The sequence below is a fragment of the Mus caroli genome, unplaced genomic scaffold (genome assembly GCF_978045245.1).
Source record: "Mus caroli unplaced genomic scaffold, Mus_caroli_1 scaffold_18, whole genome shotgun sequence".
Taxonomy (NCBI): Eukaryota; Metazoa; Chordata; class Mammalia; order Rodentia; family Muridae; genus Mus; species Mus caroli.
The window spans coordinates 70079815-70093715 of NW_028227273.1; the positions used below are offsets into that span (position 1 = coordinate 70079815).

Sequence of the window (13901 nt, forward strand, 5' to 3'; positions counted from 1 at the left end):
ACCTTTAGAGGCCTGCAGAGAGATGATCCACAGAGGGAAGAAGTCAGCTGGTTCAATGCACCTCAGTAGCTGAGGTTCAAACTTTGGGAGTCTGACCCTGGGCGGTTTATTTTAGGTATATTTAAGCACAGCACAATTTGGTGAAAGCTTTTCTGGTGATAATTAATTCAATCCCATGTGTACAACAAAAGTGTATATAAATCTCCTCCAAGAACGAAGTAAGCTGAATATAGACCCAACATGGTTACGGTGAGGGCTAAGATTGTGTTGCAGGTGGTGGTGGTGAACACCTTTAATCCCAGCACTCTGGAAGCATAGGCAAGTGGATCGATGTGAGTTCCAGGAAGGGCTGGTCTACAGAGTGAGTTCCAGGATATCCAATGCCACACAGAGAAGCCCTGTCAGAGAGAGAGAGAGAGAGAGAGAGAGAGAGAGAGAGAGAGAGAGAGAGAGAGAGAGAGAGAGAGAGAGAGAGAGAGAGAGAGAGAGAATACCTCTCTAACTGCCTAGCCCCACTTGCCCAGGGACAGATAAGTTCCAGGAATGTTGGGAACTGTTGATGTAAGATAGCAAACCCTGTGTTTAGGTCAATTTCCCCATTTGCATAGGATGTACTTGATCACATATAGGCAGGGGGTTTGTAGGCAAGAAGTCCACCAGGATGTATGCTTGACCCCAACTGAACGAAGGCAAGAAATATGTAGCCTTGTGGGTTTTGACTTAAAGTCAAAACCTGACTAACAATTTGGCACCGTTCTCTGAGAATTCTGGGTATGGACTAGACTAGTGTCCATTGTTCTGGCTAGTATTTAATAAGGCTTGCTTCAAATTTGGCTCAAAATTTGTGGTAGTGGTCTTATTCTAGTCTATTGGGATTAATACTACACTGAAACTCTATCCCGAGCTTTTGTCCCCGCCGGCAAGAACACACTCAGGACAACCGGAATCTTCTGCAGCAAAGCTTTATTGCTTACTTCTCAGGAAGATCTCGACCCCAGAAAATGGAGTCCCTTATATAGCACTCAGTCATGACGTTTCAGCACCTGATGTGGCGTGACAGCTCTTGATTCGTTGCTCGCTCATCACACCACTATTACACCCCGAGAATGGGCAGTGACTAGGAGTGAGTTCACTCTCGCACTTGCGCACAAGGCTTGTTTACTAGTTTGTCACAGCGGAGGCCAGCGCCATCTTATAATGGTGATTGCTCGCGGCACGTGCACGGCTGCTCGCTGCACGCTGCACGCTGCACGGCTTTCCACAAAACTCTTTGTAAACTGGGCATGGTGGCATACATCTTTAATCCCAGCACTCAGGAGACAGAGGCAGGCAGATTTCTGTGACTTTGAAGCCAGCCTGGTCTACAGAGTGAGTTCCAGGACAGCTAGAGCTATGTAGTGAGATCTGTTGTGGATTTGGTCTACCACTTGTATTATGTTATTTGGATTCCCAAAACTGCACCAGAATTTGCATGCAAAGCGCTCGCTGAGGGTCCTTGCCTCCAGTTGGCTTTGATTGGTAAATAAAGTTGCCGGTGGCCAAGGCTAGGCAGGAAGACAGAGGTGGGACTTTAGGGCAAAAGGACCGAGAGAGGAAGGAGGGAGAACCACCATGATGGGAAAGAAGATTCAGGCTTGAGAGGTGCAGAAGAACAGGGTGCACAGATCATGTAAGAGTCTGGGAAGAGTGGCCCCAGGGGGAAGAGCGGCCCCAAGGGCTCTGCTTGGGTCTAGGGCAGCAAAGACAGAATATAGGAGTATCAAAGGGGAGGTGCTAGCCACATGGACATTCTGAAGTGGTCTAACCATTGAGCTGTTTATGGCATATTAAAATCTAAGGCCCTGTGTGTGTGTGTGTGTGTGTGTGTGTGTGTGTGTCTTTCATTCGGGAACTCAGACCTTTGGGGCGGGGAGTGAGGAACTTGCTGCTGCTGCTGCTGCTGCTGCTGTTGGTTTATTTGAGAAGTTAATTGGCAACTGTAACAAGACCCTGTTTCAAAAAACAAAACACAACAAAACAAAAGCAACAAAAGCCACAAAAGCAACAAGCAAATAAAGCAAGCCATCTCTGTGTAAAATCCATAAAGACAGGTTGGAAAGCACACCTACCACAAGGGCCTGGGGGATGATCCAGGGCCAGAATCTCGCCACACAGACAGAGCAAAGGTCACCAGCCTGGACAGCATGTCCACTCACAGCTTTCTGGGTGGGTAACTGGTTTTACATTCCTTCCCTGGAAAGACCAACCCTGTGAACTTAATGCACCAGGCTGCCCTAGTGCTGATCTGTGAGCATAGACCTTCATCTTCCCCGCTTTAGTTGGTTTGTTCTGGCTTTTGTCAGCGAGGAATGGGGCTAGCATGAGAAATGGTGATAGCAGCTGCTGAGTATCATTGCCTTAATCGAGAAACTCATTAGACTGCAACATGTTCCTGCGCCTCCTTCACTGGGAGGAATTCTACACGGAGACAGTTTTCTTTACTATTTGGCTGTCCTCTACATAATAAGTGATTTCCCTAATAAGATAAAAAAACCAAAAAGACAAATCAGGTCTTTTTTCTTTTTCTTTTTCTTTTTCTTTTTTTTTTTTTGGTAGCATCATTAGGAACTCTGTGTTCCATATTTATTTGCTATATTTAATCACTTAATGATGTTGCCTATACTGAGGCTCAAAATGAGGCTTGCGTCATTGGATTCCGAGAGGGGACTATTCATGTCACAGATGAGTGAGTACCTCGTGCTTAGAGGTGAGGACTTACTAACATGTGTAGCAGAGTAAACTCAGCACCGCACTTCAACCCAGGCGTGTCCAGCAAGGGGCCAGGAGGTCACAGAAACCCTGTTTCATGGAAAATGAAAATTTTATGCAAATTATCAGCTTGGTCTAAAGTTAAACAGATACGTGAAAAAGCAAAAAGATTTTTAAATGTTTAAGAAGTTAACTACAGCTATAAGAATAGTGAAAGCCAGGAACTGTTAACATTTAGAGATGCAGAAGGGCCTGTGGAGTCAGTCCTGAGGACTGAAAAGCAGTGAGCTTGGAGAGGAAGCCATGAGCCGGAAGCACTAGGCTGCTTATTCCTGTATCCGAGATGAGGCAGGGCCAGGTCTGCCCTAGAAATTCTGAGAAAACAGCAAACAGGATGCCAGGAACCTCCGAGGCCACTAGAAGTCAGAGGCCAGGAACCTCTGTGGCCACTAGAAGTCAGAGGCCAGCACTGGACAAGGGCAGTGCAGCTGGCAGAGGGAAGACACACCTCAGAAACCCAGATTCAAGAACCCACTGAGGGGTTCGTTGGAGCCGTGGTTTGAGACCTTGAGAAGCAGCAAGGGCGGGCACAGCAAGGCTCGAGGCTGACCCTAGTCTGTCTTTTGTCCCTTGCGTGGTAGTGGGGAATTTGAAGTCGTCATAGTGGCAGAGGGAAATATCTTCCTAAAAAAACATTGAGTATTTCTGAGTTGATACTTCCTGGACTGGAGGGCAAACCCTGGCTACATTTGTTTCCACAGTGACCAACAGGACTCCCATGGGCTCCTAGTTCTTAAATAAGGTTGGCCAAGTGAGGGCCTTGAGCCACAGTGTTGAGAAGGGAGCCTGGGCATTGGTGTTCCTCTCTCATCTTGGCATCTGGTGTGGGCCCAGGTAGGGCAGGAGTCTTCTGGCTTCCTGGGTGAGACTCTCTTGTACCAACCTCACAGGTGGACTGACAGGCGGCTCTGATCGCCTCTGGCTCCTGATGGCCCCCGAGTTTCCTGGCCTTCACTAAACCACATCCCTGGAACTGCAGAACAGGAGCCGAACTGGGCGGGTCCTGTCAGGCAATTAAGTTCCAGTTTGATTGCCTCTAAACACTGAAATGCAACCCTCCCCTAGATATTTCAAGGACTCTAACCCCACTGTGCTGTGGACCGGAGAGGAGCCATGGAGTCCCGGGCAAGGTGCATCTTTCTTCTTTTGCTGCAGATCCTGACAAGTAAGGAGTGTTGATTCCTTCCAACTCCTTCCTCCCATGATGGCTTCCACACCCTTTCTCCATCTTCCTGCTTCCTTATGATCCTTAGCTGCTCTCCCTAGACGACCTGGAGGGGGCTGAGAGTAGGAGGCCAAACCTCATGTGTCCACTGATCCTCCAAGAAAGACAGGGGAAAAGGGAAAAGAGAAGACGATTGTTGTTCCCGAGTCAGGTCTCATGATAAGAACTTCATGAATGAGATGTTCAGCCCAGGCTCCTTCTCTTGTTTTGAATTTGTTGTTGTTTTTAAAATTCTACTTGGAGAATTTTCTGTGTATATGATCTATTTTGATTATATCCACAGCCTGTCCTCTCTCTCTCTCTACCTCCACTGAGACCTAGCACTTCCAACATCGTCTTCATCTCTCCTTTCTCCCCCTCTTCTTCTTTTGCTGCAACTCAGAGTCCAGCCACTGCCGTCCACATGCACATGGGGGTGGATCACCCAGTGGAGCATGGGCAACCCACCGGTGGCCACATCCCCCCAAAAAGTTACTCTCAGTCACAACTGCAATGGCTCCTCAGTGAGGGGTGGGCCTTGGGATCCACTCCCCATCCACAATGGATTGTTGATGGCCCGACCTTACGCAGGTCTTATGCAGGCTTCTTCTACAACGGCTGTGAGTAGGAACATGGATGCACCCACCACGCCGTGTCCGGAAGGCAGCGTTTCCTTCTGCGTGCATTCTCTCTGCGTCCTCTTCCCTGATGTCCTGGAGCTTGGGAGGGTGTTGATGTGGCTCGCTGTGGATTGTCCCATTTAAGGCTGAGCCTGCGGTTGCTTATTCTTAGTGTTTTGGCCACTTGTGAGTGTCTGTCAGAGCCCATTGAGAAACCTTCTCTCGTTTTTTTAGGGGCACGTGGAGATATATTGCCCTCAGGTAATGAATGGCCCAGAGTTTCCCAGGGAAAAGTCCAGGGCAGGGGATGAAAGGAGTTGTTGGAGATGGTGGGACCCAAGAGGGACTGGCTTTCTGAGAAGATCCCTCTGCAGTATGTGGCCACTCCCAAGATGCTGGAAAGATCGTGGGTGGTCAAGATGCTCCGGAAGGACAATGGCCTTGGCAAGTCAGCCTGTGGATAACGGAGGACGGCCACATATGCGGGGGCTCCCTCATCCACGAGGTGTGGGTGCTCACGGCTGCCCACTGTTTCCGCAGGTTAGTAAGGTAGGGTGGAGAGCGGCAGCTGTTCTCCTTACCCTGCCGCTCTTCAGCAGATGCCTCAACAGGCTGGGCCTGTCTCTTCCTAGGTCTCTGAACCCTAGCTTCTACCATGTGAAGGTCGGAGGGCTGACACTTTCCCTTCTGGAGCCCCACTCAACCTTAGTGGCCGTGAGGAACATCTTCGTGTATCCCACCTACCTCTGGACAGCTGCGTCTAGCGGAGACATTGCCCTGGTGCAGCTGGATACTCCTCTGCGGCCCTCTCAGTTCACTCCTGTCTGCCTCCCAGCAGCCCAGGCTCCTCTCACCCCTGGGACTGTCTGCTGGGTGACAGGCTGGGGAGCCACCCAGGAAAGAGGTAAGGGAATATGTCTATAACCAGTCCCTACTCTTGCCCAGGGGATGACCTGGCTAGGGCATGTGCTGCCAAATTATGGGTTTCATCTTGGCCAAGGTGCCCACTCATGATGGATTTGAAGAAGCCCACCCAGTGTCCAGGTTTCTGCTCATTGCAGAAACAGGTAAGCTGAGGCTCAGCAACCATGAGATTATAGAAGCTGGCACAGCTCACAGGGGCAGACAGGACGTGAGCCCTGTCCCCTGACTCTTTTTTTCTGGTTCAAGGACATGGGTGAGACTAGAGAACAGAGAGATGGAAGGAGGTCCAAGCTGTCTGCATGATGGGCAGGGCTCCAGTGGGTCAGGCTGTGCTCAGGCCAGACCTTTCTCTGGTCCAGACATGGCAAGTGTCCTCCAGGAGTTAGCTGTGCCTCTCTTGGACTCAGAGGACTGTGAAAAGATGTACCACACCCAGGGGAGCAGCCTGTCAGGGGAGCGAATCATCCAGTCGGACATGCTCTGTGCGGGCTACGTAGAAGGCCAGAAGGACTCCTGCCAGGTAACAACAAGCCCTCTGGCATTCCCTGGCACTCCTGTCATATAGTCCATATTCAAGCCCCATGTCCCAGGGATTCTAGGAGGACTGGAACACTCTCCCAGGCTCTGTGGCCTTGGCAGAGGTGTTTTAAAATGATTTTTCGTGACCAGGCCCTCTTCCTTCTCTCTCAGGGTGACTCTGGAGGACCGCTCGTTTGTGCCATCAACAGTTCTTGGATCCAGGTCGGGATCACCAGCTGGGGTATTGGCTGTGCTCGGCCATACAGGCCTGGTGTCTACACTCGGGTGCCCACCTATGTGGACTGGATTCAAAGGATCCTGGCAGAGAACCACTCTGATGCCTCCGGGTGCCACTCCAGTGCCTCTGCAGCATACCAAATGCTGCTGCCAGTGTTGCTGGCCGTTGCCTTGCCAGGGTCCCTATGAACTGTGAGCTCTAGAGTTCTGGATCCTCTTCTGCTGGGCTCGGAGACTCAGAAGCTCAACATAGACACTGAGAAAGTGAATCTCCAATGGTGGTTTTGTGTGGGACCGTGAAAGGTAGCTTGGTCCCCAGCTGAGCTAAGGCTTGAAGCCCTAGTACTTCTGAAGGGACAGTAGGTGCTTCACCTGTACTGGGGCACCAGGCCCCTGTCACTAGCTGCAGAGCCCCATAGATTTGTAGCCATTAGTCCCATAAGGGCAACGTCCCAAGCCCCTCCACATGTAGAGAATATGACCCGTGGTCACGTAGGCTCAAGACAGATCTATTTTAATGAGGTACCTAAAGGACTGGAGGGCGTAGCTAATAAGCTTTCCTTCCCAGACACTCCTTCCAGAAAAAAATATTTAACCTCAGGCCTGCCCTGAGAAAGTGGGGTACAGTTTTACTCATCCACTTTCCGCCATGACAATAAATGCCTTAAAACCATGGACTGTCTCTTTTTACTGAGAGCCACCGTGGGGAGCCATGGAGGCCTTTGCCTATAGAGCTGCCATCTAGTCTTCCGTAGAAGGCCTCTCTGCTCTCAGCCATGGCCGTCACCAACCCCAAGTTCAAGCCCACCACCCCTGTCAAGCCAAGAACTATCACAGTGGGACCAGACAGAGCCCCTTTCCTCCCCGGGCCCCAGGCTAGATCCAGCCTTTGAGCCCCCCCCCCCCCCCACACACACACCATTCTCAGCTCTTCCGCAGCTTCCAGCAGCGCCTGGGTGTCCGAGACCCTGAGACCCAGATGGCCCGGGGCCTCCTTGCAGGCTTGGGGACCCCTGAGCCAGCTCCCCGGCTGTCCCATGTCTCAGACTGCGCTTCACCACCCCTGTAACGGTGTCCCAGGGCTTCACTAAGGCCTAACACCGGCCCCCGCAACAGCATGGGGTCAACTTCCAGCTGTGCCCTGCCTCCCAAAGCGGCTAAGCCCTGTGGAGAAGCAGGCAGGCGACCCATAATCCTACAGTTTTGCAGCCTGGGAGGTTTGAAGGCTGCAGTGACTGGAAGAGCTTAAGGACATAGTAATTTGCAACACAGGGACACATCCTGTCACACTCAGGCAGCCACCTACATGTCACTTACCACAGGCCTGGTCCCGTTTCAGCTGTGCTTGGGCCAACTCTTTCGTCACACCACAGCGCTGCAGTGGGCAAGTAGAGATGCTCAGAGTGTGAGCTTCTTAAGGTCACACAGCTAGCTGCTAGGGTAGAATCTCCATTAAACAGGGATGGTTCAGAACCTGTGCTCTAGCCTAGGTGCACTGCCCAAGCTGGCCTCCTCCATGCATGCATTAGAGGCATGCATTACCACACTTGGCTTTTATTCTTCATTCACAATGCATTGTTGCTCTGGGAGAAATTATTTGTTATGGATCTAGAAAGGTGACCTAGCAATTAAGAGACTTCTAGAGCACCAGAGCTTGAGTCTCAGTACCCACCTCACACAGCTTACAGAGGGTCCTGCTTTTGGCCTCTGAGGTCATACCCATGTGACTCACAAACACACACACACAATTAAAGATAAAATAACTTTTATAAAGATTTGTTTATTTGCTGGGCGGTGGTGGCTCACGCCTTTAATCCTAGCACTCAGGAGGCAGAGGCAGGCAGATTCCTGAGTTCGAGGCCAGCCTGGTCTACAGAGTGAGTTCCAGGACAGCCAGGGATACACAGAGAAACCCTGTCTTGAAAAAAAACAAAACAACAACAAAAAAAAAAACCAACAAAATTTGTTTATTTTAGGCAGATAGGTTTGTCTGTGCAGTGCTCATTCTTATCTCTTGAAACTAGAGCTATAGACTAGCGTTACAGACGGTTGTGAGCGGCAGTGTAGGTGGATGCTGGGAATTGAGCCTGAGTCTTGTGAAAGAGCAGCCAGTGCTCTTAACCACTGAGCCATCTCTCCAGTCCCCCCCAATAAGATACAAATTGAAAGAAACCCTTTGACACCTGTTCAGTCTGACCATGTGACTTCCTTTCTTTCACATTTTTTTTTTTGTTTGTTTTTAGCAATTCAGTTGCATCGTATTTTCCAGAAGTATCCTGACCATGTATAATGTACATCAAATTGGAAAATTGTTGTGTGCTATTTGAGCTCTCTGAGTAGTTGGCTCTGGGAACAGGGTTGACCCCATCCACTTAAGACCCAAGCATGTCTGTCTCCAAGGTCCTGTTACTCTGTGATAGGGAGGATAACACAGCAGACAGTGCAGGCGTAACAATCTTGTGTCGTTCGGAACTGGTAGAAAGAGCAGCATTGTCAACAGAGGCTTCTCTTGCTTACCCCATGCCACAGAAGCACCTGTTGTGGGAAAGAGAGGTGGGAGTTTGACCACAGACGTACAGTTCAATTGGGAATCCAGCTGAGGCCTTAACTTCCCCAGTTCCTGTTGGATGTCATGAAGAGTTATATTTGGTGTTTTGAGACAGAGTTTCTCTGTGTAGCCCTGGCTGTCCTGGAACTCACTCTGTAGACCAGGCTGGCCTTGAACTCAGAAATCTGCCTGCCTCTGCCTCCTGAGTCCCGGGAATTAAAGGCGTGAGCCACCACGCCCGGCATGAAGAGCTATTTTGTGATGTCATCTCTATCTATTTGTTCTTTTACTTGGAAGAAATGCTCTGCTGTGCCAGGACTCACTCTGTCAGGAACTCTAGCCCCTTGACCAGACTCCCCAAGTCAAGAGAAGGGGTGCGCTGGGGACCCAGTCCCGTCATGCTTTTGCTTTATCGCTCGCTGTTTAGTCTTTGCTTTGCTTTACTTAATAATCTCACTCACGTAAAACTACAAGCATGGCTGCCATAACTTATTCTCCAAGCTGTAAAAAACACTATGGTAGATTTAAAAATAGCCCTTCCTGGGGCTGGAGAGCTGGCTCAGTGGTTCAGAGACTGGCTGCTTTTCTAGAGGGCCAGGTTCAATCCCCAGTACCCAGCTATATCCACAGTGGCTTACAGCCTGTGGCTGTGCTTTCAGAGGGTCTGGCTCCCTCTTCTGGTCTTCATGGGCACTGCATGTATGTAGTGCATGTACATACATGCTGGCAAAACACCATATTCATAAAATAAAAATAAATAAAAATCTTGGAAAATCAAGAGAAATAAATAAAGGAAGAAAGAAAGGAAGGAAGGAAGGAAGGAAGGAAGGAAGGAAGGAAGGAAGGAAGGAAGGAAGGAAGGAAGGAAGGAAGAAAGGAAGAAAGGAAGAAAGGAAGAAAGGAAGAAAGGAAGAAAGAAAGAAAGAAAGAAAGAAAGAAAGAAAGAAAGAAAGAAAGAAAGAAAGAAAGAAAGAAAGAAAGTCTTTCACCCCAGCCTGGGTAGTTTGCATGCATTTCTCCTGTGCTTTCACAGTAAGAATGGCTGCCTTCCTTCTTCTGTGTGGTTATTAGCAAAACTCTCATTCTTTCTTGAAAGTGTCTCAAAAGTATGATATTCATCCTGACTCAGTCAAACCATGAGCCAGGAACCTTTTGATGTGACAGTCTCAGTGACCTGTGGAACATCTACTACACACTCCAAACCTAGACTGTAGGTGCAGTCTATAACAGCTGTGGGTGCCATCACCTCCTTGGCTGGTGAGTGCCCTCTACCTGGGTTTCAGCAGATGCACAAGAGGGTGCCCGACAAAGACAAAAGAGACCTTTGCACATTGCAGCAAGCTTCAGAAGCTCCCACTGTCTCTGTGGCCACAAGGGCCGCGGAAGGGATGGCTACCCTCCTTGAGAGAACCATCCAAACCTCTCAGAGTCAGCACCCTACTTCCTGAAACTCTGTTCACTCCGGGTGGCTGGCTGGAGTACTCCCCAGGGAGCACTGTGAGGCCAGCCCAGAGAAGACTGTCAAAGCCAAGGGGGAGACTGGAAATGGCTTGGTTGGTAAAGTGTTTGTTTTACAAACATGGGGGCCCGAGCTTGAATCCCAGCACCCATGTAAAAATGTCAGGTGCAGCATCGAGCACCAGCAATCTGAGGAGATGAGGACCTCTGGGGCTTCCTGACCCAAGTCTAGCTCCAAGCCAGAGAGGGACTCTGCATCAAAATATAAGACTGCTAACACCTGGAGCAAAACACTCAAGGTTGGCTTCTGGCCTACACACACACACACACACACACACACACACACACACAAAATCATTTACACACACTCACAGACATACATATGCACACACACACACGTACACACAGACACACACACATGCACCCATGCATGCACACACATCACACCCAAAGCTATTGTTGACTGCCCAGGGCAGAGGTAGAGGACATGTAAGAGATCTGTCAGCCCTAGACCTAGCCTTTTCAGAGGAGAGGCACCCTTGACAGCCTCTTAGTTATGCCTGGGAAGAAATGTCTATCATTCTGTTGCCCCTGAGTCTATTTCCATGCGACCCTCCTCCTTACAGAATTCTCTGTGCTCCCCCTTCCTGCACCCTGCTCTCCCATTTGTCCTTTGGTCTTTCAGAGCCCACCTTGTCTCTCAATTTCTCTCGATGTCAAGGGTCAAGTAGTTTGCTAATACACTGTACCCTCGTGCCTCAGGATATCTGCATCCCAAAAGTCAGCAAAGGACAGCGGAGTGGAACAAACGAAAAAGCCCCAGCTCTGCCGTCCAATTTATTTTTCTAAGCAGGATCTCATGTTGCCCAGCCTGGACCTGGCTTACTATGTAGCTTCCGGTGACTTTGACTCTAGAGCACCAGACTTTTACCTCTGGAGTGCTGGCATTAGACGGACGAGCCACTAAGCCTGCTTTCAATCCTGCATCCCTGCTTAACCCATGACAATCGGCAAACCTACCCTGCAGGAGTCAAGCCCTGGGAGGTGTCCAAACAAGAGCCCTCTTTAGACAGCAGCCCTTATCCCTTCTTCAGGTGACCTCACAGCCCAGTTCTAAGAGTCCCTTCTTTCTACCTAGGCTAAGTGTGTCTCTCTATGCATCTGTGCCCGTGTGTCTCCAAGTATAGACCAACCTTCATTTCTCAGTGGCATATTCCATACCCCCAGAGGGCTACTCTATTCCCATCTTATTCACCCCACCTCACTCCCCCAACAACGGGTTACAGGAAGGAGCAGAAAGCGACCCAGAAAACCCAGTTTCTGCAGCCTGGTTTTGAATATGTGCAAGCACGGGTCCCCTTTGTCTTCTCGTAGTCTGGATTCCCTCCCAGGACGATAGTGCCAAGATGGGCATTTCTACTTATAGCGCCCTCTCACCTGGCTTCCAGCTTAGGTAGCAGGCAAGGAGGGGTTGGGGTTGGGATGGGGGTAGCTGGGAATGGAGAGAGCAAAGGTTGTGGCACCCTGGTGACTGCACATCCTTGTCTGCACAGGGGTTTGTCTCAGGGACCTCCTCTGGCTGCACTGTCCATATGATCTGGGTGGCATCCCTCAGACACAGATCTAGTGACAAGTTCATTCTTGGACAGGCTGTAACAGAACTTGGAGTTCCGTGTTGCTCAAGAGGAGGTAGTTCATGGCCAACACAGACAGCGCACAGACGCTCCCTGCAGGATCAAGCCAGAACAGGGATAAGGAAGTAGTTACAATTTACTCAAATGTTCCGGAAGACCCACAAGCTGATTTCTGTCCAAAGGTCAAATTGGGGAATGAGTGGCTGAGAGGAGGAACTAAGCCAAGTGTAGGACAGTGGGGTTTCCCCAGCAGTAGCCCAGGGCTGCGGGTACCATGGCTTCTGATCTGCACTTGAGTAAGTCGGTGAGCAGTGATTCTCAGGGACACGTGGGCTGTGCCTGTGGCACCATAGGTGGCTAGCTCCAGGCTTCCAAAGCAAAGACCCTCCACGATGTGGATGCGTGCGGGATGCTTCAGACAAGGCCCTTCCCTTCGTGATGGTGGGCTGGGCTCAGGAGGTGATGGGGGTGGGGTGGGATTTGGATTTCAGTAACATGCCTCGCCACAAAGATTACTTCTGCTCTCTTGGCCTTGGCTTCCTCTGCAGTAAAAAAAAATCAGAATCAACCTCCCCCACAAAGTATTTAAAATGATTAAATGAGTAACAGTTGTGTAAGTATTACCAGCGCTTCAAATCTGATACATGGTGAATGCTGGTCTGTTCTTCCATCCCCCCCTTCATTCAGACATCTCTCTGCTCACTGGCATGTCCACCCTCCTAGCTATTTGTACATCCATCGACAAATTCATTCATCCATCCATTCATCCAAATATCACCTACCAACCTATAAATCTATGCAACTATCTACTTATCTATTTATTCATCTTCCCATTAATTTGTTTGTCCATCTATCTTCCTATCCATCCATCTACTCACATACACATACACTTATCCACCCACCCATTGACCCCCTCATTCAACAGCAACAACAGCAACCCCCATCCAGACCTCAAAACTATTCCCAGGCCTCTCAGCAGGACCCAGCCTCCCTGTGCAGCACCAGGAAAGCAATTCTGCCACCACAGACTTCCTACCCATTGTTTCGACCTCCTTCCTCCCTCTTACTGTCACTGTCACTGGCTCAGCGGGGGGCAGGAGATGTTCTTTCACTCAAACAAAAAAGACCAAGGACAGCATTGGAAGAAGGCCTTTATTCAGGGCTTGTGCTCAAGCGTAAGACGGTAGGTCATGGGATACAGTCTAGGTCTGCTCTCCCAGCAAGCTGTGAATGCCTGGCAAGTGGCTTGTGCTATTGTTTGTGGCATAGCTTGGAACTTGGCATTAGGACAATGCACAGCAGGGCAGCCTGCTCTTGCTCACAGTCTGTGCTCCTGCTCATGGTCTGTCTGTGCTCCTCCTGTCCACAGTATGTGCTCCTGCTCATAGTCTGTGCTCCTCCTCACAGTCTGCCTGTGTTCCTCCTGTCCACAATCTGTGTTCCTGCTCACAGTCTGTCTGCCTGAGCTCCTGCTCAGTCTGCTTGTGCTGAGGCTGACCTAACATCCTTACTATTGGCATTTGACAGCTGACCAGGAAGGCCAGGTGGCAGTCATCTCCACACAGTCTGATCTTGAGGCTGTAGGAAGGCCCCTTTGCAGGCTTTGGAGGAAGCAGGTAGCATAAATGGTGCCAGCTTATGATACAGAGATTACTTCCTCATTAAGGATGGGCAACATGCTTGGGGAGCCCGGGCTTCTTGTCCCCATCCCAGCCACAGGGACACAGGTTCTGGCTTCTCTGTGTCTTTCAAGTTTTACCAGCATGATAGCTTATACCCATAATCCCAGCAGTCAGGAGAGTGAGGCAGGAGGATTGTCTTGTGTACAAGGCCAGCCTGGGCTAATAAGGAAGAGTCTGACTGAAAACAAAATGGCTACTAGGGTGACAGCTTGGGGAAGAAGTGCTTGCCTTGCATGCACAAGGACCTGAGGTCTGGTCCCAGAACAC

The 13901-nt window shown here is 49.9% G+C and overlaps 1 protein-coding gene across 1 annotated transcript; it reads left to right on the forward strand.

Annotated features, from left to right (window-relative positions):
• The first annotated feature begins 3578 nt into the window (after positions 1-3578).
• On the forward strand, positions 3579-6908 carry LOC110283760 (serine protease 30). The gene is made up of 7 exons (XM_021149237.2): positions 3579-3642; positions 3874-3973; positions 4867-4893; positions 5007-5172; positions 5265-5536; positions 5916-6076; positions 6247-6908. The coding sequence occupies exons 2-7, from the start codon at positions 3922-3924 to the stop codon at positions 6499-6501; spliced, it is 933 nt and encodes a 310-aa protein (XP_021004896.1). The 5' UTR covers positions 3579-3642; positions 3874-3921; the 3' UTR covers positions 6502-6908.
• The last annotated feature ends 6993 nt before the right edge of the window (positions 6909-13901 follow it).

Excerpts from the sequence above, each read along its gene's own strand:
- LOC110283760 (XM_021149237.2), top strand. The coding sequence starts at position 3,922 with ATGGAGTCCCGGGCAAGGTGCATCTTTCTTCTTTTGCTGCAGATCCTG. Across the intron at positions 3,974-4,866 it reads TTTGCTGCAGATCCTGACAA|GGGCACGTGGAGATATATTG; the intron begins GTAAGGAGTGTT and ends TCGTTTTTTTAG. Across the intron at positions 5,537-5,915 it reads GGGAGCCACCCAGGAAAGAG|ACATGGCAAGTGTCCTCCAG; the intron begins GTAAGGGAATAT and ends TCTCTGGTCCAG.